This window comes from Phodopus roborovskii, unplaced genomic scaffold, assembly GCF_943737965.1.
Source record: "Phodopus roborovskii unplaced genomic scaffold, PHOROB, whole genome shotgun sequence".
NCBI lineage: Eukaryota > Metazoa > Chordata > Mammalia > Rodentia > Cricetidae > Phodopus > Phodopus roborovskii.
The window spans coordinates 1,798,830-1,823,368 of record NW_026126611.1 but is presented as its reverse complement, the minus strand read 5'-3'; the positions used below and the strand labels follow the sequence as shown (position 1 = coordinate 1,823,368).

Here is a 24,539-nt window from a genome sequence, read left to right as displayed (position 1 = left end):
CTGGGTGCCCTTTGCCCATGTCACCTGCAGGTCAGCAGGCTCTGTCTGCTCCCTGATAGCCTCTGCCTGGCTTTCCAGCCTGTGACAAGTGTAGGTATCATTCACACCTCAGACTGGAGGGGCATGAAAAGACAAAGACAAAGCATGGTCTTTTTCTTTCCTCTGAGAGTCTCCAGCGCTAAGGCAGTGGAGGTTGTGGCCTGTCTGCAATAGAAGAGAAAGAAGGAAGCTCTGACAAATGGATGGTGTCTGCGGCTCTGTAGGCTCTGTAGAAAAGAAACATTGTTGCCGGCCCGGAAAGAAACACTGTTGCCGGCCTAGAAAGAAACATTGTTGCAGGCCTAGAAAGAAACATTGTTGCAGGCCTAGAAAGAAACATTGTTGCAGGCCTAGAAAGAAACATTGTTGCTGGCCTAGAAAGAAACATTGTTGCTGGCCTAGAAAGAAACACTGTTGATGGCCTAGGAAGAAACACTGTTGCTGGCCTAGGACAGCTGCTTTTGTTAGTAAACCAACTTCCCTCTCCTCAGTAAGAAACAGCATGGATAAGAGTAAAACATATCTTGTACCTTTATAACATTATGTTCCAGGCTGAGTCAAGCAGGCGAGGGTAAAAGGATCAATTGTACCAAGTCTTTACCTCATCTGCAGAATCAAAGACTGAGAGAGGATCTGAATTGGGATAACTTACCAGGGGCTCTTGTCGTGAGTAAGGGTGGAGTTCTGGGGGATGTGCTCTCCCGAGGGTCAATCCACCAGTCTCTCTACTCCTGAGTTCCTACTTCATACATTCTACACCATCAGGTTCAATCTGCGCACACATGCCATAGTGTTTGATCCTGTGGCCTCCTGCATACTCAGCTCACTCACCTCTGTGTCTTCTGTTCTCCCCTATGTCTCCCTAACCTTTTCTAGGGCCAACAGTGTTGGTGGCCTTCACTGCTTCCTGGTCCCTCTGGCCCCATTCTTCTCAGGGGGATGGAGTCTCTACTTAGCAGGCAGGGACATCCATAGACCCACATCACGTATAATGTAAAACATTTCTATTTACTGCCAGCATTCTTCAAATTAAAAGTCTTCTGTAGTCCCATAGGAAAACACTAAGCTTGAACCTTAATCTCCCAGACTTCCCAAGGCTTAGAAGCCAGTACACAGTGGGGAGTTGTGTTTGTGCACTGGTAATAAGCAAACCTTCCTGGTATGTGTGTGGTCACAACAGCAGTGCTGAGACAGGCTACACCTGGCCCAAGTTTACATAGCCAGCAGTAGAGAATTGTGTGGGTGACAATCTTGATGAGGATGAGGGCACTTGGGTTGGCCTGAGCCACCCTGGGTGCTCACACCAGTCCATGGTTCAGACACCCCTCTGGTTATCAGGCAGGGTTGGCAGGTTGATGACTATGGCAAAGAGCATATTTTCCTGTCTTTAATCCAGCTGAGGGACTTCCAGGCTCTCACAGATGCTGGTCCATCTTAATTCAGGGCTCCTCAGTGTCCCGTGGGTTTCAGGTGTGTTGTTCCCATTTCTAGTTTCTATTTCTACTCGAGGTGAGCAAGAAGCTCTGCTCTTCGCAAAGAAGGGTGAAGAAGAGAAATCCAGGGCCCAGGACAGGGCTATTCCTTTCTTTGCTCTTCCAGGACAGAGTTTTGGGGTTCCCAGGGAATCACCGAGAGTGGGGATTACAACCCAGCTCTAGGGCAGATCTCTCTTTCAGAGTCCCTGAGCACTAGTGTAGTTCAGCCAGAGATTCTCTGTCTACCCTTCTGGAGGCTATTTAGTACTGAAGAGGACCAAGAACTCAGGGCAGTCTTCAGGGAGGAAGGAGACTGAAAGGGTATGCCGAGCCCTGGGAGGGGCTGGAGTTAAAAACCTAAGGTTTTCCTTGGTCAGCACCTCATATAGGGAGGGGACCACTCCCTGTGATCACTGGGAATGTGCTGAAAGCTTGGCCAGGTGTACGCATTAATCGCTAGGTGCCTTACTTACACATGTCTTTTTCCCAGCCAGCTTTGAAATAGATGGGCTGAACAAAACTGGGTTTTTTTCAGACAAGCCCTTAGGGACATTTTCTGGGGTTTCAAAGCCTCCCAGAGGTAATTGTGAAAGTAGACGGAGACTGTGCCCACATGTAGATCCTGGCTGCTGGCACAAGCCCAGGGCTAGCAGACAACCACCGCCCTGCTTAGAGTAAGCCCCAGAAGAGATCGGCTTGGTACAGTCAGCATTAAGACCTCCCAACATTTTTTTACTCAAAGACTGGAAAGTACATGTCTTTGGGGGTTGTAAATCAGATCACTGTAATTGTACTATTTCAATGTTCTGCAAGGTGGAATGTGTATATTTTGAGACCTGGAAATTTATTGTTATGGACGACCAAGATCGAGACGGCACTGGTGTTCTCCAAGAAATGGGTAAACCACTGATTTTCAATTTCCTTTAAAAGTTATATAAGCTGTACCCTCACTTTTGTTTGCTAAACCAGGAAATCACATCAGCTTGGCTGGGCTGGGTTCCCATGTCACCTAGCATCTGTTCTCTGCCCACCATTACCACAGCTGTTCTCTGCGCTGTCTCTGAGTATTGTGGTCTCAAGCTTTCTGTTCTCTGCACCCCCAGGAGGCTAATTCACGGCAAACTCTCCTTTTCCACCGTGTGACGTGGTCACCAAGGATTCCAGCATCTCTCAACAGCTGGTGCCCCACCCAGCCTGGCAGGGTGAGGCCTTCATGGGCCCTGGCTCAGCCTCTGGGATTTAGAAATCACTCTTTCAGGGATTTAGAAATCACTCTTTCTTAACCAAGTCCAGCTTTGAGTTCAGTTGTTTCACACATTTTTAAATCCTTTTGTGGAAATCAGCAGGGATGCCTCAGGCTAAAGGTTGAATCTGGTACTGACTGAAGCTAGAAAGGGAACATGGAATGATGTATCTGAGAAGGGAATCATTCTAAAGAGAGTCACAGAGGCAGGGAACGTTGGCATGTACCTTAAAAAATGTAATATAGTCCATCACTTTTATTATGTTCTCACTAACATAGTAAGGGAAATAAAACACTCTACACGTAGCTGCAGTGAGGTCAGTGACAGATTTGCTAGGGGCTGGCTGTGGTCAGTGTGTCCAGTAACACAGAGCTGGGGTGCTGTGGAACTCCTGGGCTGTCCAGCAGGAACACTGGAGAGAGGCCATTGCTCAGAGGGTATCCATATGCTTTCTCTTCCTATAGGAACGTACTGCATATCTTAGCAGTTCCAGAAGGCTTTTCTTACTAGGAGTATTCTATAGGCAAGCCCCAGAGTCGCCTGGGTCCACCTATACCAAGCCACAGTAGATAGTGGTGGTGGTGGTGGTGATGGTGAATCATACAAGTGGTTCCAATTACTCCTGGCTCTGGTCAGTCACTCACCTGCTAGGTGACCCTGGGCAAGTCATCAGCTTCTCAGGTTCTACTCCTTTACCTGTATTGCTGTAAATCTTGGACTCTGGGATGATTGGCTATGTCTTCCATCCAGGTGTGTGGAGTGGGGGTGGGGAGTGACTAAGGAAGCCCAGCTAATCTCTTCCTTTGTGGGCTAAGTCCCCCATCTTCTGAGACTGCAGGGGAGTGCGAACCACAGTGTGGGGATCTGACATGGGTTGCACCGTCTGCCTGGGCTGTGTACCCTAATGCTATGGTAAAGGGAAACCCTGGCTACATCTCGAGAGTGGCGTGGACCAGTCAATATGCCATCGATAATGGGAGGCTTCAGCTCACCTGTCATTATGGCAGCAAGGACAGGAGATATCACTACTGCAAACCAGAGGTACATGATGGAAGGAGGCAGGCTCTGTCTGCCCTCAGTGCATGCTTGATCCACGGGAAGCAGGACAGTGATGTCCTGTCACATGTATGTGGAAAGCAGGAAACATAGACCCCATAGTGACTGAGCCATAGTCATAGGTAGAATGCTAAAGGCCTGTGTATGGTTGGGAAGAATCAGATTTACTTCAAACAGCAATTTTAATATTGCTCAACAGTAATAAAGCATCAGGCTTGCTGAAACAGAAACATAAAAGAACAGATTTCATTTATCTATTATGTGTATACCTGTGTGTGTGTGTGTGTGTGTGTGTGTGTGTGTGTGTGTGTTGGGGGTGAGGTGGGGTACATATGTATATGTTAGAATGTGGAGGTCAGATGTCAATTTTGTTGTCATTCAAGGTCTGTGCACTTGATTCTTTTTAGACAAGGTCCCCCACTGGCATCTAGTTTAGACTGGCTGGCCAATGAGCCCCAGGATGCTCCTGTCTCTGCCTCTTCAGATTACAGATATTCGCCACCATGCCCAGGTGCAGGTGATAGGGATTGAATTCAGGTCTTCATCATTACCAACTGAGTCATCTCCAGAAAAAGCAGGATCGTGAGGGCAGTTCTGTATCTGTCAATAGAGAAGCTGAGAAAATCCACCTGGACTAAACTAGAAACCCGCCAGATGCCTGTGACCCCTTAGTGGATGCATGCTCAGCCCAGGCAGTTTCTCTGAACTGTTAATCTCATGATGACCAAAGTGAAATGCTATTATCTACTGCACCCCAGGGCCAGCTCTCCAAGTTGCTGACTGGAGTCGAAAGGCTTGCTAAGAAGGTAAGGCAATGGTGTCAGCTCACAGTGGCTAGGTATATATAGCTGCTCCACATCTACCGGAGTCATAGGAGGCCAGTGCCCTCTGTCTCAGCCAGAAGCTCCACATATCTAGCATCTCCACACTCCGAAGTCCTAACCCATGGCAGCGATACATGGACCTAACTGAGAGGGGAAAGGAAAACACCAATCCAACCCAAGGTTGTCCTTGTAAGAGGAAAGGGACCAGAGAGGGAATGTGTTATGGATGAAGACGTAGGAAGCCAGACAGCCACTGAACAGCCCAGGAAAAGATAGCAGTGCCGTGGCCATGTGCCACAGTCCCTACCAAGTGTCAGGTCCTAGTCCATTTGGTCGTTGGTAGTTCAGTTCTGCAGACTGGGTGGCTTAGAAGCAACATACATTGACTTCATGTAGTTCTTGGGCTCCAAGGCTACAGCAGATCTTTCTGAGTCCCACTTCCCAGGCCATTTGCACACCTAGTTCTGTCTTCATGGGAAGCTTCCCAGAGCCTTTTACAAAAGTGTCAAATCCTTTCACAGGGGCTTTACCCCTTCCAACCAATCACTTCCTCAAAGTCCCATTTCCTTATAACATCTTCTTTGCAGCAAAGATCTCAACAGGTCGGTTTTGGAGGGAAACAAATGCTTAGGCACGCAAGGGTTGAGAAACAGGGGGACCCCTGCTGATACCTGCCATTTGGACCTCCAGCTTTCAGAACTGTGGGTTTCCTTGGGGGACCCTGCAAGTGTGGAAAATATATCCATATAGGAGCGCCTTCCCATCTGTGTACAGTAGGGTTGGACGATGTTCACTGTACTCTATGCTTACACACACACACACACACACACCTCCTATCTTCATCTACCCATCATTTATCTGTCGACCTATCATCTATCTATCATACCTTTCTATCATGTATGTTTTGTCCATCAGCCATCTATGTATATATGCATGTATCTGTCATCTATCCATTTATCATCTATCTATCTATTTATCATCTACCTACCTATCATCTATCTACCAACCTATCAATTACTTATTGTAGTACTGGATCAAACAGAGAGACATGGCTGGCAATCTTTCTACAATTGCATTATTTCCCGGTCCCTAAAATTACCATTTTAATGCCCGCACGATCTCACAAGCCACAGATAGCTCGTAACTTGGGCACCCTCCCTTCTGTGCCCATCTTTCAGCAGAAGCATCATCTTTCAGCAGCTACTGCATGTATGTGTGGGTCCTGTGCTTTTGGAGATGGAAGCTGAGAACACAGTGATGAGGAGAGAGCTGGGAATGGACTGCATAGGCTCCAGCTCCCAGCTGTTGTCCTCACCAGAGACTTTGACCTAACTGAGTGGCTGGGTATCAAGGGCTGTGTGCTACAGTCCAGGGCATGAGAAAAAGGATGGCCCTCCTGGGGCAAAGCCAGGTGGGCGCCCATGCTGTGAGTGTGACTGAGCTAGCATCTGCCCTTGATCTACTCTGTCAGAGCACCCTGAGCCTGCTGAGGACTGGGCCTGGTTGTCTGGAAGAGGCTCCTGGGCATTTTGTGAGTTAGGCTAGACTGAAGGTGCTGGTGGTGGGAAGGGCCTCTGAAGACAGGAAAGAGACCCCAGCCCACTCCCTATCAGAAATCACTTCTGTTCCTCGATTGCTGTCACTGTTCAGCTATAAAAGCTGTGTACATCTGTCGGGGCTCTTTGCTTTTCAGGTGGCAACTGTGCAGCCTCTGCATTCCTTTTAGGGCCACCTCTGTCCTTTATACTGGAGTTAGCAGGTAGTTAGCTGTGTGTGTGTTTTATTTTTTTGTTTTGTTTTGTTTTTTTATGAAGTTCTTTTCTGACTCTTTGCAGATTGCAAGACCTGGCAACAGCCACGTGCTTGGCCACTTTTAAGAACTGCCCCCTTTGTGCAAATAGCCAAAGGACCAGGGAAGCTTCAGCTGGTCGTTTCTCCTGCTGGGGCGAATCTTGGCTGGAGGGAATAAGCGGAACATGTCCAGATGTCAGTGGTTTATAGCATCATTAAACAAAGGGAGGTGTCTAAAGGCCCAGCCCGTGAGCCCGGAGCAAGGGCAGAGGCATATCTCCAGTGCCAGCTACCCTGTCCAGTCTTGCCTGTGGCATAGAATCATGGCTTTGTGTAACCTGGCACAGGAACAGAAAGGTGTGTGTGTGTGCATGCTTGTGGTCCCCCAGTCAAGCCAGGGACAGCCAGGGTGCCGCAGGAAGGGCTTAGGTGACAGGGGGAAGCAGCTCTGGAATGTCACTCTGGGATCTGAGACCATATTCCAATCTCAGCTGGATGGATGGGTGGGACCTGGGAAAGGCAACCGCAGGCCTGAGTAAAGGCAAGTTCCCTGGGCATCAGTTCCCCAGATGGAGGAAAACTTGTCAGGTGATCACTGTGGGTGTGGTTGTCTTCAGTTTAGTCTACGGAGGCTTCTCTGCCTACAGGTCCTGCCACACAGTCTCCAGAAGGCCACTGCAACTGGAACACTGCCTCATATTTATCTCATCCAGCACCACCCAGCAGGGTCGGGGGTGACCCTGCAGGCACCCAGTGGCCAGGAACCTGGCCCTTATCTCCCATTACTCTGAGGACCATGTTGGTATAAGTAGTGTCTGGGTTCACCCCAAACCCCGAACTCTAATCACTCCAGGACACAGCTGGAGAACAGCTGGCTTGCCTCCTTAGCGGGAAGAGAGGGGTGTGCTGGCTGGCCTGGTTGCACATCTGTCTGGCTCACTGCCTTGCTGTGACTCTGTGGATATTATCCAGGAACTACACTGTCAATTGTCACCTGTGTGTGTGCATGAAACACAGACAGCCTGGACACAAGAGGACCTTGGTGTCCCTCCTTTCCCTGGGCAGTGCCCTGGTTCTGACCCTGGCCCATAGAGAGGTCTCAAGAGACGTGCAAACTTTTTTTGCCTGAAGCAGAAAGATGCAGGATATGTGGGGGAGAAGGGAGAAAGGGGAGAGGATGGGAGGGAGGGGTAGGGGGAAAAGCATGCCACTAATGCCCCCGTCTCACTGGCCTGAAGGCATCTGTGCACACAGGAATTCTGTTTTGCACCGATTGTAAAGCGTTTGTTTTTATTTTGTGATATACTTATATTTTAGAGAACCCCAAAATAGAGAAGTGGGTCTCATCATGAATTCAGGAGCTGGGGTCATAGGCGTAGTAGCATGATGTGCTAAGAGATCCTGCTGTCTTTCCTTCAGGAAGTCCCCCAGCTCCTCTTCATCTGCCGTCAAGTGAGTGTGGCGTAGAATAGTAAGAAGACCCCTTCCTTACTCTACTTTGCAGTTGGCTACATCAGTAGAAAATCCTTCCCCTCTAGAGAGAGCTGGTGTCCCCTGGTGTGAGGCCTGACCTCCTTTGTACTGATATCTTACCTTGCCAGCGAACTTGTAGTGGTAGCCACACCCTTTGGATGTGGTTTGGAATGAAGTCGTGACCCTTTTAAGGTAGAGGAGCTGTGGACGGTCGCACATTCCCTTGGGTCCCAGCAGAGAGCATTGGAAGAGACTGCCAGGCCACAGTGGCCGAAAGAAAAACTGCAGTACTCTTTGAGGACAGGGAAACAGGGGTGGGGGTGGGGTAGAGGGGTGGGAGGGTGTCAGCTAGCAAGAAAAAAAAAGTGCATAGAGCATGGGCGCTGTGGAGTTCTTCCTTCCAGGGGTCAGGTGACCATGTTCTCCGCTACCCTTCTGCAAGGAGGTAGCCTGAGGTAGGGCTCACTTGCAGGGTCGAGATAAGGGTGGGGGTGAGGGCAAGGACTGGGGTAGGGAGGGTGTGGGGAGGGAAGTAGGGGCCCAGGGCAGTTTGGTGAAGCTTCTGTACTCTTGGCTTTTAGAGCAGATGAGTAAAAGTCCTAGATGCCAGATGCTTCTGGAAAGAGGTGAGCTCTTCATTCCTGAAGGTGACTCCTCAGACTAGTGTGGATTAAGTCAGCAGACCATCCACAAACTACAAATGGGCCCGTGCCCTAGCTGTGCATAGCGACCACAGACTTTGAAAGTGGAGGCCTTGGTTGACCTCAGCCACACCCTTGCACCAGCTAAGTAAGTAACCCGAGCAACACTCTTTATTTCTCCTCTGTGTCCTTCATCTTTAATATACAACACACCCACCACACCCGCCTCTCAGAACTGTCACAGGAGGCACCAGAAGACCCTTCGAAGTGCTTTGTAGGCTGCTAAGTATATATAATTATCAATCATATGTACTTGTTAAAATAAATGGCAGATAATAAATGTCAACCATTGGCAACTGTGCTATAAATATTAGAGCTAATGAGTAAGTCTCCGAACTCAAAAGATGGCATCCTCTTAGCTGCAGGCCTTTGGGAATTCTTTGATAAATTGGCCTTTACCCCCAAGATGCATGTCAAAAAATTGTATGTTAAAAATCAGGCGGTGGTGGTTCACCCTTTTAATCCCAGCACTTGGGAAGCAGAAGCAGGTGGATCTCAGTGAGTCTGAGGCCAGCCTGGTCTACAAAGCAAGTTCCAGGAAAGCCAGGACTGTTGGACAGAGAAACCCTGTCTGGAAAAACAAAAACAAAAGAACAGAAACACAAAGAATCTGCCTATGGAGGGGCGTGGTGGCACACACTTTAATCCCAGTACTTGGGGGGGGGGGAAGAAGCAAGTGGATCTCTCTAATCTTAAGGTCTAGCAGGGCTGATTCCAGCCCAACCAGGGCAACACAGTGAGACCCTGTCACAAACAAACACATCTGTCTATTAAGTAGGATCTCCTGTGGCCTGCTGGTGCCCAGAAGCCAGGCAGCTGATGGGTGCCAGAGCTCTGCATCATCTGCTTTAGAGTGACAAGCAAGAAGAAGCTGAATCTTTCCTGTGTGCCTTGTGTTTTTTGGCATCTCCTGTGGTTTTCTTGAGAGGAGCATCCTCCTTGGCAGCTGTGTAGAAGTATGGTCCGCTGCAGCTGGTCCTCCAGCCTTGAGCAAAGCAAATCAGTGACTACAACCGAGACCCAGTGCACGCAGCTGTGGCTGATGCACCGTCTACGGATACATCCTAGATGCATCTGTGGTCTTGAAAATAAGGTCCTCAAGTTGGGCAACACAGGCTATGGTGTTCAGAGCCTAGCCGATCACAGATGCTGAGTGTGCCACCCCTGGCTAACAGTGAAGGACGTCTTCTGCAGAGGGACAGAGCTGCTCTGCTGGTGAGGCCATATTTTCCACACTGCACTGTGTTCAATGGTGCTTATGCCCTGCACAGGGATGGAGGGGCTGCAGACAATGCCCTCAGAGAGCCCTGCATATCTAATCAGCAGCACATCTAATCAGCACTTGTGACATAGTGCATTTTCTCTTTTCTTCCTTTTGGTTTTGTTTTGTTTTGTTTTGTTTGGAGACAGGGTCTTTCTGGAGAGCCCTGGCTATCACCAGAACTCACTATGTCTATCAGGCTGGCCTTGAACTCACAGAGATCCTCCTGCCTCTGCCTTCCAGTGCCTTCACCACCACACCTGGCCTAAGCCTATTTTGTTAAATGTTACAATTCATTAAAGAGAGGTGGGTACCTTCACTAACATTGTATTTAAATTCTTTACTACTTACATTGTAACAACATATATTTAATTCCTACATTAGTTTGGCTTTCTTCTAAGATATTTTTTAATTCAAACACAATAGAACTTAATAAAAAATTTCTAAAAAGCTTGTGGTAGAAGCCTCAGCTAAACTTCCCTGCACCCTTTGGGTGCCACTACAATCACGGCACCTATGAGTCTCTATGTCAGAGCCATACTGCCCAGAGGGCTCTTGCTCTTACCTTCCCTGGAGTAGATATGTCTGTCTGAAAGAAAATTACACTGAAATATGTGGACTGACACTCTCAGAGAAAAGCCACACCTACCTTAAACATTCTACAAGGATGATAGACTGATTAGGACAGCAGTGACCATGGAGAGATGGAATTTATAGGCCGGGGTACAAATTATCCTGAGTTATCTTAAGTCTCCAAATAGCCATTTATTGCCCACCTCTGTATTTGGTCTGCCATCTTCATGACTATTAGGTAAATCCTTTTGGAATGTACAAACAGACCCCCTTAGATTTCATCAGGTGGTGTCGGAGGTCATAGGAGAGGCATTTTGTTTTAAGCCGGCTACTGATGTCACCATCAAAATATTTAAATAGTGCCTTGATGATTTGTGACTTTCTTTGTTCTGCTGATATAAAAATTGCATCTAAAACTGTTGCTGCATTAGAATGTGGTACTCAGGTAACCCCAATCTGTTCCAGAGCAATGCTCATGTTTGGTTACAGAATAAACAAACTATCCTTATTCCCTTCCAGGTGAGCATGGTGTATTCTGCCTGAGGAAGCTGAGTGATTCGCTGTGGAATGTGCTGGTCAATCCTCTTTTCTGTGAGCTCTGCAGCGACCATCTGTAACTGCTTCTCATCACTGGTATCAATCAGGCTTCTGCCTCTGTGTGTCACGATGCACCCTGCTCACCCTGACCCTGTAGTGTGACCTGAACACTTGGGGGACTCCTTGCCCTGGGGGGAAACACTGGGGAGTGTGGGAGGAGTCACTGCATTGATCCAGAAAAGACTAGCTCATTCTGATATTACCCACCTGCCCCTCATCCTGAATCCTCTAATGCCACCTGCCCCCCTTTTTAAAGGAGGCAAGTTCTTCTGGTGGGAAGCTATCCTTCTTCTCCAAGCTGTGGTTCAGAAGGCCCAGTGGACCCCTGTGGAATCTCCTACGTTGTGCTCACCCATCCCAGTCCTGCCTCGGTGCAAATGAGAGCAGAAGGCATGGAATGAGTTTCTGACCTCTGGGAAAACCAAAATATATGTCTGAGTTTATCAGACAGCATGGTCTTTGTGTGATGTCAGGGAAATCCAGAGCCCTGCAGTAGTAGCCTTTCCTCCAGAGCCTCAGCCTCAACCACTCACCAGGCTCTGTTCCCCCCGCCCCAGGATCCAGGTCTGTCTTCAGCAGGAATCTTGGTGGTCATTTCCCACCCAGTGGCCCCACCTGCTCTTCAGGCGTGAGGCCCCATGGCCAGCACTGTTTAGGAGTTGTTGAGATTCATTTGTGTCTTGGTTGCTCTGGTCTCTGATTGGTTTCCTACTGTGTTTTCACAAGCCCCACTGGGGACATTTTTACTTTTGCAATGATATTAAAAGGCAAGGAAAGAGAGAAAAGGAGTGGCTGCACACACACACACACACACACAGAGCACAGATTTTTGTAGCTGCATAGCTTTCACGGTTACTTTACACAGCTGGGTAGACAGGCCCGGATGCATCTATTTCATGGAGTACATTTGAGTCTCCCGTCTGTATAGCTTCAGAGCATGAGCTCTGCAGGGTCCAGCAAGAGCATGGGCACATGGAGCTTATGTCATCACCCCAGAAGCAGCAGTAGGGAGGCAGGCTTGAGTCTGGGCAGGGGCCCAGTTTCATCAGGACTCTTTGAGTAGCCCTCAGAGGTGAAGGTTGTGCCTCCCCTCACCTCAGGAACATCGAGGCAACTGATCACAGCATGTTTAGCAACATACCCAGCATTACCTATGTCCTATACATTACAAGTATATAGCTATCTCATTTTTCTGGGGCCCACAGCTGAGCAATTACCTTGAATCTCTGGACTTAAGACATTTGACCAATGCTGGAGCCATTAAGTCTGTGGGGACTCTTGAAGTTAGACTAAACATGCTTCATGAGAAGGTCATAGCCTTTCTGGGCCCCAATAAACACTGTAGTTCGAAATAGAAATGTTCCTCACGGGCTAGGCTTGTGTTTTAAACACTTGAGCCTCCCCCCCCCCCACCTGGTGATGGTGCTTGGGAAAACTTTTGGAGGTGGGTCCTGGCTAGGGGACTGAGTCACTGGGAGCTAGTCCTTGGGAATACATTATCTCTGGCCACATCCTGTCATGCTTTCTGCTTCCTGACCTGACATGATGTGAACTGCCATGCCTTCTCTATGTGGTCGACTGAGCCCTCTGAGGCTGTGAGCCAAAATATACCGTCCTTCCTTAAGTTTGAGAGGCATTTTGTCACAGTGATGAGAAAAATATATTTTACCACAAACACCCAAGTTATGACTGGCTTTTAATGTTCCTTTACACTCTGTGAACGTACAAGGGAGACAGAAGCCTTGGCCCGAGCAATTCCAGGAGGCGCAGGCAGGAAGTCAAGGCGGATACCGGCATGTTTGCTTTTCACGAATTTGTTCCCTTGGCCCCTTGAGAATGTTTGCAGTCTGGAGCAGTTTTGCACAGAAGCCCCTTGCTCTCTGTGGCTTCAACCCCCTCCCCCACCCAAAGCATCCACACTCATCCTCTCCCTCCCTTCTCAAGGGAGGCTGATGTCTTTGTTCTAACCCTTAATCAATCTGCAAGTCTCTTCAGCATTCTTCCTGTATACAGCTCTCGGTACAGGAGTTCCACACTCGCTGCAACAGTATTTTCAGCCAGTCCTTCCTGTCGCCTTATTTTCAAGGCTTCTGCAAAATGTTCAGGGGAGGGGCAAGCACCCCGCTATCCCCTCTAGGGCAGCATGGGATGGATCCAGGACAAGACTGCCTTTGACTACAGCACAGGACAGCTGAGCTGGAAAAAACTAACATTCTTATCCTTGAAAAGTAGATACGTTCTTTACAAAAGACAAATGTGAAAAAAAAAAAAAGATACTTCTTCCAAAATATTTTTTCCTACTCAATTCACCTGTGTTGAATCCAGAGTTTGAGCTTTTTACTCTCAAAATGCCATCCCCCCCCCAACTTGGGTCAGCACGTGTCCCATGTTAGGAAGACAGACAGACAGACAGTGGCTGCCGGAGAAAGGGAATGAGGTTCTTTTATTTGGTACTACACCAGCATCGTGCGGTGCGTGGGTTTATTCATACCGGGGTAATATGGAGCCGAATTCCAGTCTGGTTCCCCCAACAGGATGCGATGTATCTAATGCGTCTCTGGGAGGGAATGCCTTGTTGGAGACCTCTCTCCACATACAAGCCAGAGCATGAAGGAGAACAAAGCTCAGGCAGGGATCATGCGATGAAAATGGCCGGGAGGAAAATCACCCCAGGGAGCTCACAGCCACAGGGATGGTGAGTGAGAAACCTAAGCAAACCGGCTGCAGTGCATCAGTGTGCTCATCACATGGCGCGGGACGGGGTTTCCTAGGCTTGACCTGAAAGGCTGGCGTCACACCATGGTCATGACCTTCAGGGCTGCTGGCTGGAACCTGCGGATCTTCTTCTTCAAGGCCTTGGAGGCCTTGATGCGGCACAGTTTGGGCACAGGGGGCAGGGATGGCCTGGTGGCTCCTGGGGCCCGTGGAGACTGCTGGAAGGGCACCCGAGGCCAGGCCCGCTCCCAGTGCCCAGCCCCTGCACCTCGTATCCCCGGGCCACCGCGGCTGTTGTGGACACAGCCTTCTGAATCGTTGCTGCTGGACTCGTCCCCAAAGCGGTTGGCAGTGTGGTCACTGGCCTCCTCGTCCTCGCTGGTTTCCGCAATGGTTGAGTGGAAAAGTGAGGCACGCTCTGCCGAGTGCTCTGACTCACTCCTTGCACAGGCGTCCTGACGGGCAAGAGTGGGCCTGCTCTGGGCCAGGGGACCACAGGCTCTCCTGGCTGGGGACATAGAGGCCCCTAGGCTGGGCCCAGGACGGCTGACCAAGCGGGGTTTGGCTGAGATCTCCATAGTAGATTGCCACTTGCGCTGCTTTCTCCTGGCTGCTGAGCCAAGTGGGGATGTCTCAGCTTGGGATGCTGGGTAACCTTCCTGCCGGGCTACCACTAGCGGGACAAAGAAGGGCACAGGGTAGAGGGTAGACTCAGAGCAGGAGCGTCCAGAAGGCTCTCTGGCCAGTGTGGGCCCCCTGCCGAGCCCTCCCCTCTGGGGCCTGGATGAGGGGTCCCACTCTGGAGGCACCATGGCACGGATGCCCCGCTGTCTCTCGGACTGTGGTGCAAACTGCTTCCCTAGCCTTGGCACTTTGTCACCAACTCTTCCTCTGACCTTTACGGCTTTGCTTTGGGGAGAGCCTATCGACACGCTCATTGGGGAGGTTTCACCAGTGGTGCAGGATGGGTAGGCAAAGGGCCCTGGGGCCAGAGGGGGGCTCTCAGGGCCCAGCACCCTGGTTGGTGACAGGACTCGTCCTTGGCCATAATCATTGTGAGGCCCCTGGGCCTGGGAGCAGAGAGAGGGGCCTGCAGTGCTGTCTCCTGGGACACGGGGATTCCAAGGTATGGCCTCCTCCTTTGGGGGACTGCGGAGGGGCTCGGTATTCACAAGGGGCATGGACCCCTGTTGCTTGAGGCTGTCCTTGGCAGCATCCATACTTGGTTTCTTTCCTCCCCTGTCCATCCCACAGGCCAGCTCGCCTGCACTGTCTGACCTCTGGCCACAGGGCTTCCGTGGGAAAGGAGTCATGTTACTTCCCTGCTCCTGCAACACATCTCTCAGAGGGAGCTCTGGGCCCCGTAGACGCAATAGCCGCTGGATGTAGGCTTCAGCAGAGCCCAGCTCAAGGATTGGGCCAGTCCGAGTCTTGTTCTGATCCACAGGGACCAAAGGAGGCTCCCGGGGAGGCGAATGGATGTCAAGGCGGGGCACTTCCTTAGGCAGAGCAAAGAGGGGGCTCTGAAGAGCCACTGCATGCAGGGGGCTGGGATACGGGTACACTTCCTGGCCACCCCTGGCCACCAAATCACGCTGGTACTTGGGGTCCAGTGCATGGGCCGGGACCTCTATCCCGTGGCAGAGGAGGGATGAGGATGCAGCATCAGTACCAGCTCTCTGGAGCCCCAGGTCATCTGGGAGGACTCTCTCAAGATCGCCTGGGATTGAGACCATGAAAAACACATCAGCACAGATATCAATTCCTTGGTCCCCACAGACGCACACTGAGGCTCCACCCTTGTGGGTACTGGTCCCTGCTCTTCAGTGAGAGTGAGCAGGAGGAGTCATCTCTGTGCATCCACTTAACTGCAGCTTGAAGGCTCCCTGGGGAAAATGTCTACAGCTACACATGGGTCAGTCACAGTAGGTACTGCTCCAGCTTTCACAGCCTGAGAATGAAACTTGGGACCCCCCCCCCTCCCCACCACCACACAGAGACCAAGGCTGGTACACAGCCCAGGAGCGGAGGGATCCAAGTGATATCTTTTTCTCTCGGGAAAACACGAAGGGTGTTTGTGCTTTGATTCTCACTCTAAATGTGGCACATAGAATGATTTGAATGCTTTCCTGAGCTTCCGGGTGTTCATTTAAAACAACCACACATACTGCAGGCATGCGCGTGCACACACGCACACACACACACACACGTGCGCGCACACACACATACACTCACACTCACACTCACACACATTCACACAAGCATACACACACACTCACACACATACACTCACACACGTGCAACACACACACGCGCGCACACACTCCATGTGGGATCATCCTCTTCCCCAGTGGACCCAGGCACCATCATCTGCTGTCTCTCCCACCCGAATCACACCGGTCTCGCCCTCTCCTGCCTCTCTTCTCACCTGTAGACACTGGTCTGGGCCGGAACATGCCCCTCGGCCGGCCTGTGTCTTCTGCACCGTGCAGGAGCCTGCTGTCTTCTCTACTGGGCTGTGAGTTCCATGCAGGGACAGTGGTCTCATCAGCAGAGCGGGGCCGCCAGTCTCCTATGCCACACCTGGACTTAGAGGGCTGTAACACAGGCAGCCAGCTGCCCAGGGAGGGGGAGAGGCGGTCACTGCAAACAGACGCACACGAGGTAGACAGGGAGCAGGAACCAGCATCACTCAGCTCGTAGAAACCTAGACAGAGCGGACACAGTGGTCAGTGCACCTCTGCCCAGTGCGTGCTACCCGCCCCCCAAGGCCCAGCGCTCTTTTTTCTTGCTTTTTCTGGCACAGGGAGGAGTGAGGAGCCGATAAGAATGCCTGTGTGGTGGTGGCGGTAGGGGACCCACGACAAGAATGTTCCAGGTCCTTGCTGGTGGCTATGGGAACAACTGACCCTACCTCACCTGACACCTTTGGCTATACTCAGAAGGAGACCTTCCTTAGCTTCAGGCACCTCCATTCTTTAACATACAACTGCATGGGGGCAGTTCCTTCGTGCGAGTCCTCAGCCCCAGGGACTGCTGGGTACCTAGCACATCCAGGGCCAGACTGCAAAACCCAAGAACCAAGAGTGCCTAGGGGGACTCCAAACACTTCCGGTTTGTGTCCCAGATAACTGTGACAGATACACAGACCACTGTGACCCAGACACATGGGTCTCTGTGTCTAAGTTTCACCAGGAGAATACTGAGAAAGCAAAAGTGGCCATAGCCACACACGGACTTGTAACAATGACCTTCTGTGAGCTCTGGGGTGGATCAAGGGAAGGGAGGGCCATCCTTGTGTGATTGGCTGGCAAGTTATATTGATGTAAGTGATGCAGGCAGTCTGTAAAATACTCATTTGCCTGGTCCATGACATTACATGCATGGAAACTGTATAAATTATGTAAACTCTTTAGCTTATATATATTATATTTAAACTTTATATATTTATCATATTTGTCTTTTTTTTTCTCCTCCCTCTCAGATGTTTAGTTAAAGCTTTTTCATGTCTTTAGTCACATACACTCCCCAGGCTGCTCAAGGGCCTCCAAAGTGTCACATCAGCAGATGAACAGGGTAAAGTCAGATAGGGTCTGTGAAGGGTGACAGCGTGTTCAGCCTGGCTCTCCAACGTCCAGTCACTATCAGCAATACCTGAGCTGGGCCTGCTGTCACTGTCGAGGCCCTCGCAGGATGACCTGCTTACATCCAGCTGCAGCTCGCTTATCTGCTGGTCCAGCTGGTCCAAGTGAGTCTTCAAGCCGACATCCTGTCGCCTTAACCGTGACTGGGAGGCAAGGAAAGAGAAAGGATAAGACTCGATGTGAATACGGAGATCCAAACCAAGGTCCAAGGTTGAAACAGGAGCCACGTGAACACCAGGAATACCCCAAATTTCCAACTCACATCAACTCATGGGAAGCAACCTCCTGGGTCTGCTGGAATGGACGGCAAAGGATTTGCTACCCCTTGGCACACTCTCGCGCGCGCACACACACGGAGTGTAGCAGCTAGTCCCTCACACAGCATCTCTGTGGTCTATGGTACCTGGGAGTGTGCACTTTGACAGGAAACCCCAGCTTCACTTGGAAAGTCTGCCCTGGGGAGCATTACGTGCAAGCTCTGTCCCCAGAGGCTGGATCTTCTCCATGCCTTGGTCCCCAAGTGTATAGACAGACAGACACACACACACACACACACACACACACACACACACAGAGTGCAGTTCACATGAAGTGAAGGGAGTTCTGTGCACACATACACAAACTAATCAGTACTGAGTGTTTGGTAAAAGAAACTTCTTTCTTTCAATCTGGCAGTTTCCTGATTTCCAGGTCAGCTGCATATACTCCCCCCCCCCCCTTTCATTAACAAATAAAACCAAGGGACATGGCTCATCTGTGGAAGCAAGTGACCATTACTTTTCTAGCGGGGAACTACCTCAGAAATAAATCACCAGCAGCAAGATGCCAGCAGTTATGGCTTCGTGTTCATCAGAGGAAGGACTCTTGGGAAGGGCCAGGGTGAGCTGAGTGGAATGCTGGCCTGGGCTGGCACAGCTGCCAATCTCAGCCCACTCAGCTCTTCCCCCAGGAGCTGACTCTGGTGCACTCGCCCCCACAGGAAAGAAGATATTGTGAAGAGACAATGGACACCAAGAAATCGGAATTTCCCCAGAATCTCATCCTGTCTACCAAGAAGAAATTTCCACAGTTGCGACAACTCACCTACCACCTTCCAGGCACCTGAGAGTGACAGGCAGAATCACACCGTGACCAGCATTTCCCACCTCTTGCTTCTTTCCAGATATAAAAGGGTACTTAGGTCAGTACCCTAAAGATGAACTTGTGTGTGTGGGTGGGTGGGGGGGGTCTCACTGACTCTTTATATTTGTCCCTCTTTTCAATGTGGACACATCGAAAACATCCCTTTTTAGCTTTACATTAGGACTCGCCTGTTGGAGGATGGGTGGCCCAGCTGGTTTTTAGGGCTGCTAGGTCCCAGAATCTGATCCTAATTCTACTAACACAGGTGAAAAGTGTCTGAGAGCAACAGTATCTCCTATCACCAACCATGTCATAACTGAACAACATTTCCCAGAACATGCTTCCATCCCAAACTCTTTCCCAGAGACAACCAAGCTAGAGACCACAGCCATGCCCTTTCCACACACTCAGAAACTGGCCCCAGCCCCATCAAAGACATGGATTTTTCTCTGTAAAAGATTTTTCCTTGCCCTGTCTTAAAGCCATGGGACCCACAGACAACAAGTACCTTTGCCAGGGCCAGTCTAGTGAGTGACAGCATCTATCAAACCCTATTCCCCTTCCTCAGAGGCCACTTTCAAAGGTTGGCCCCTATGTGCACATTGGAACCAGCTGCTCTGCAGATAACATCAGCCCAGCCAGCCTTTCCAGCTAGTCTCTAGTTAAGGGTTGAGGTCTCAAGACCCCAGGGTCCTTAGGGGCTTCAGTGCCCTGCTGTGTGTGTGTGTGTGTGTGTGTGTGTGTGTTTTAATATTCCTCTACCCTTAGTTCAAGTTTTCATCACTGTTCCTTAGGCTGAACTTCAGCGTCAAAGCCACCATGACCAGGACGGAGCATTGCTGGCTACAAAGCCAGACTATGGCACTCTTCCCAGAACCAAGCCTGTCTACAGTTTGCAAGACTCATACTGATTTCAAGATGTTCCAGGGCACCTGGATCAGGGGTCAGAGGTCTGGTGCTAAGCATAGTCCCAATGATGTAGGCACCTCTGCAAATCCTGGGCTCTTGCTATGTAATGCTCTGAGACAGTCTTGTGTAGGACCCTGCACCTTCATCAGCTAAGTCTAGTGACCGATCTCCAAATGTCTGAGACCTGCCATTCCAAGGTGCCACCAAAAGGTAGCTGGGTGGCTCCTTTACAGGATCACACCATTATACAGAACTCGATCAGAATTTGTTATACCTCCCCCCACAGACATTTCCCTACTGCAACCCCAGCATAATAATAATAATAATAAATCTTGATGGTATACTTGAGGGGATAAAAAGTTCAGGATGTAGAGATGGTATCTAAGACACTTCCTCTCCTTGAATGCTAATTGTGAACAAAGGAAATGCTTTATGCATGAATTATCCCTTGATGGTCTCCTGCAAACTTCCCATAGTGAGTCAAGGGCCCTGCTCACTGGCTCAGAGATGAAGATTGCTGGTGGCCCCGGAGAAGCCTGTCAAGTCCAGGTCCTTGTCCCTGACCTCATCTGTTTCTCATCTGACCTCCATCTGCCCCCTATGTGCTCATAAAGCAAGCTGGTTGGGCCAAAGAAAACACCATTGACAGTTTCGGAATCAGTGTGGCTTGCTCTTGTGACGTCACTGCCTGAGCCTGCCAGGGAAAGGGATGGCTGCCTGTTGTCACTTTTGGAACATGTCATGACCAGTCAAACCCTGCAGGATGATCCTCATATAGGTCTGTGTCAGTCTCCTGTCCCAGGACACCTCTTCTGGATGTAGCTGAAGCAAGATACAATGTTACAACTTCTTGGTACGGTGCCAGACACTGTCTGCAATCCTACTTAAGCTCACTTATGGGAGTGGAAATGCCAGCCAGTTCCTTGAGACAAGTCCCTGTGAAAACACTCACCGAGGCAGGCAGCCTAAAGGGCCACCTGGGGTCAAGGGTCAGAGGGCTTGTGATTTCATCAGCAAAGAAGTCTGGAAAAAGGAGGACTAAGAGATGAAATCGCTTTTTTATTTTTGTCTCAGCCATCATTAAGAGTGGCTGATTTATCTAACAAACAAAATTCCCCTAAACAGCTACTGCTGAGTTCCCTTTGTGAGTCTTGACCTAGCAATTAGCAAGGTGTGTAGCCCATCTGATGAGCGCTAAATCCCTAGAAATGCTAAACCCATCCTCCAGTCCTTACTTGAGACTCCCCCCCCCCACCCCCAGGATAACCGAGGAGAACTCCAGCTTCACACCTGAAAGGTGACCGCGGGCCAGGTGAGCCACCGGGAGGGCTGTGAGCTTCTGGATTGCACTGTAGCCCTTTCATTATTCCCTTTATCTAACAAGTACCATTGCTCCTAACCCCTCCCCTCCCCCAGCCCGTAAGACAAATGTGGAAGTGCCAAGTGCCGATCAAAGCCACATAAATTCAAACCATTTTTCTCCTTTTCCGGTGAACCAAGTTTCATGACAAACCCTGCCTATTCCTTCTAGTCTTGGGGGAAAAAGGGTGGGGGGAGGAAATCAACAAAAAGCTCGTTTGATGTCTCCAAAGGCTGCGTGCAGGTTGCAGTGTGAGGGCTCACGGATTGGGTCTGTGTATTGCTGAAGCGGAGTTAATCATCAACCTCAAGGGAACGGGTCATGCGTGTAAACCGTCAGTGAGCCTGCCTGGCTGAAGTCACGTGAGGCAGAGTGCATAGCCTCTCGGACCGCAGGCACCTGTTGTAGTAATGCCTTGCTCCTTGCGTGGCTACGGCAGTTTGCAGAGTCCAGCCCACACCAGCCATGTCCCCCTCGGGGCAGTTCTGAGCATCTCACAAACTGGAGGAGGCTGCCAGCTGGAGAGCTCAGCCAGCTTTCCACCTTTCTCTAGCACCCAGGGAGGTTTCCAGGTGTCCTGGGGAAGTGACTCAGACACTGGACTTCCTGATTCTTTAAACACAAGCTCAACACGCTTCTGAGCTAAAGCTGATTGGAACACAGCAGTTTCATCCTGGTGGTTTACAAAGAGTCAATTCTCAACAGGGCAGACCCAAATTTCACCCGTGGGCGGGGGAAATCCCAGACTTATGGATGCGACTCCATCACACCTGAGAGCATTATTATTATTATTATTATTTATTATTATTATATTCCGCAGCGTTGGACGGTGGTGATGCAAGCCTTTAATCCCAGCACTTGGGAGGCAGAGGCAAGAGGCTCTCTCTGAGTTCGAGACCATCCTGGTCTACAAAGCGAGCGAGTTTAGGACAGGGCTAAATACAGGAACAACAAACAATAACAACAACAAACCAAAACACAACACTGCAGCACTACAAAACATCTTGAGCTGTTCCTAGAAGCAGATTGTAATTCTACTCGTGGAGGGCCCCCGTGGTCTACAGAGGAGAACTCAATGGCCAAGAGTAGCTGAGAAAGCACCACCGAGTCCCCTCTCTACGTTCCTCAGACCGGAGGACACTCGTTTCTGTTTTTAAACGTATGAGGTGACACGCGATCTTGGAGTGTCCTCAGCCTGCAAGTGACCCAAGAGAACTCAGTAGAGTGTCCTGCAGTACACGGTCACGCTGTGCTCCCGGGATAAGACCAGGGTCCACGCATCCCCACCACAACAACACTGCACCCAGCCCGACTTGCGCGCCTCCGCACCATGGCTGTGCCAGCCGCAGAGGAGATGCGCATTCAACATCAGGTCCCGCGCGCGGCTCCCCAGCACGCACCCCGCAGCGCGCTTCCTACGCAGCCGCGCATCGGGCCTCTCCGCTCTCCCTGAGCCCGGGTCGCGCCCCAGAACGTCCCCTCGGTCACTCGCGTCCCTCTCGCTCCTTACCAGCTGCTCCCGCAGCGCGGCCAGCGCCGCCTCCAGCCTCAGCCCCTGGTCGCGGGGCCCGGGCGCAGGGTGCAGGCCCAGGGCGCCCCGCACGCGCGCCTGCTGAGTGGCGCGCAGCCCCTGAAGCTCCTGCAGCCCGGCCAGGGCAGCCCGCAGCCGCGCGCCCACCCTGCGGCGGTCCCAGCCCGAGGGCCCCGGGCCGCTCGGAGCCCACATCTCTCGGCCGCTCAACCACCGCGCTGCGCGTCCCCGCCGCGTCTCCCCGCCCCCGGCCGCAGGTCGCCTAGGTGGGGTGGGACCTATCGCTGGCCGCCGAGGGCGGCGTTTGCGACGCCCGAGGTCACAGCGGCCGCCCCCTGCCCGCCCCGTCGGCCCGCCGCGCCCTAGTCCAGCCCAGCCCATGCACCCCTGGGACTCCTTGCTCCTCAGGGAAGGTCAGAGCCTCTCCGGAAAGGGACAGAGGAGAGCTTGGGCATGGCTGGAGAAAGGTGTTGTTTGGGCCTTTTAATTAAAAACAACACACACACACACACACACACACACACACACACACACACACACACACTGCAAAAATCACATTTCTGTTCGTAAGTGCATTACAATGGAAAACCCACTACCAGGTTTCCCAGCATAAACCGGTACCAGGAAACCCCTGCATGCTGCTCGGTTTACTACCTCACTCACATGCCACGCACCTTCAAGGAAGCTTCTAGTAAGTTCCTGAGCTGTGCAGCTCTCACCATGGTGGTCACGTCAGGAACAGTCTCTGGATTCCAGAAGGAAGCTGCGCACACACATGCTCAGTTGCCTGCACCTTCTCCTCACACACACTCAGACCTCCCCCCACCACCTCCACCTCCCCCGGGCCTCCAGTGGACACCGTTTTCAGTGGAATCTTGCTATCCGGGTCTTTTACTGTTCTTAGACTTCCGGATGTTCCCATTTAGCACCATCAGAGCCTTCTTATTCTGTCTGAATCATATTCTATTGTATGGCAGTGTGGCAGCATCTCCCATGTTCCTCCAGTGTTGGTTAGGAAGAAATTGCACCTCATTTCTGCAAACAGGACGGGTGGGAACGCTTTCCTCTCACTTGAGTGTCCACCGAAGGCAGGGATCGGTGAATCACACACAGGTGGCTACTGTGCTTAAGGTTTTGGAGACATGCCAGGCCGCTTTTCTCAACGTTCACCTTTGCCTCCTAGAAGCAGAGGTGGGAAGGTGCCAGCCGCACCCGCTGACTGAAGATGTGCCATCCAGAGCGCCCAGGGCTGTGGAGTGCAGCTAGCAGCTAGCAATTTCTAAGGCAGGAGGAGGCTAAGGCATCTTCTTCCTGCAGAAATGGTCAACCAGGCACTCTGTTAGTAACTAAGACCAGAGACTTCTTTACACATTTTCCTTACCAGACACCATCTGTAAAATCCTTAGACACATGATTCCCAGATTTTATTCACCCTCGGGTCTGTAGGTTTCTGTTTACTTATCTGTTTTTTTGTTTATTTTGTTCAGTTCTGAGACAGAGTCTCGATAAGCAGCCCTTTCTAACTTACTATGCAGACCAGGCTAGTCTCCTGTGTTACTTGGATCACAGGCCTCAGTTACAATTTCTTGCTCTTTATTTTTATTTCAAAGCATCATTTCTCTCTCTCTCTCTCTCTCTCTCTCTCTCTCTCTCTCATCACTGTGCTTTTTCTTGGTGTTATGGCTGAGAAACCGATGCCTGATTCTATCGCTGACTTCTCCCAATGTTGCAGTTTTAACTCATATCCTGGAGTTCTTTAATCACTTGCGCTGAGCTCTGACCTTGATCTGCCTGGGTCCCTTCTATTCTTCTACAGACATGAAACCCCCTGTCCCACAATCACGTCACGTGCTGGGAGCAGTTACCTCCCCATGGAGCAGCTGGGACCCTGGGGAGTATCAGTTGATTCCCAGAACGACTTCCTTATTCGTCCTTGTCCCAGGCCATGGCTGAGTCAGTGGTTTGCTTTTCAGCGGGTTCCGAAGCCCGGGCAAATGAGCTTGTCCCCTTCGATGTTCCCTGCTCTGTGTCCTTCAGATTTCTACAGGATTTTATGGGCCACGTTGCCAGCTTCCACAAAGAAGACAGCATAGGTTTCCTTGGGGGAATGTACAGATTTTGTCAACCAATGGCAAACACAACCTAAGGCTGAGCGATCCTGGTGCACAAATATGGGCCCCTTTCCACACAGTCAGATCTGTTTTCGTTTTATTTGGCCATGTCT

At 50.7% G+C, this 24,539-nt stretch overlaps 1 protein-coding gene across 1 annotated transcript; it reads right to left on the bottom strand.

The window, feature by feature from the left end:
• Positions 1-13,446: 13,446 nt before the first annotated feature.
• Dact2 (dishevelled binding antagonist of beta catenin 2) lies at positions 13,447-22,618 on the bottom strand. Its single transcript, XM_051206064.1, has 4 exons — positions 22,295-22,618; positions 17,404-17,536; positions 16,178-16,456; positions 13,447-15,469 (listed from the first exon to the last, which is right to left on the bottom strand). Exons 1-4 carry the CDS (start codon positions 22,508-22,510, stop codon positions 13,827-13,829), a joined length of 2,271 nt encoding a protein of 756 aa, XP_051062021.1. The 5' UTR covers positions 22,511-22,618; the 3' UTR covers positions 13,447-13,826.
• Positions 22,619-24,539: the final 1,921 nt, after the last annotated feature.

What these genes read in the sequence shown, in the direction of transcription:
- Dact2 (XM_051206064.1), bottom strand. Translation starts at nt 22,510, where the DNA reads ATGTGGGCTCCGAGCGGCCCGGGGCCCTCGGGCTGGGACCGCCGCAGG. An exon ending in TGACAGCAGGCCCAGCTCAG is followed by an intron (nt 16,457 to 17,403) that starts GTATTGCTGATA and finishes CGCTCTGTCTAG; the next exon opens with GTTTCTACGAGCTGAGTGAT. An exon ending in GCCCAGACCAGTGTCTACAG is followed by an intron (nt 15,470 to 16,177) that starts GTGAGAAGAGAG and finishes TCTCAATCCCAG; the next exon opens with GCGATCTTGAGAGAGTCCTC.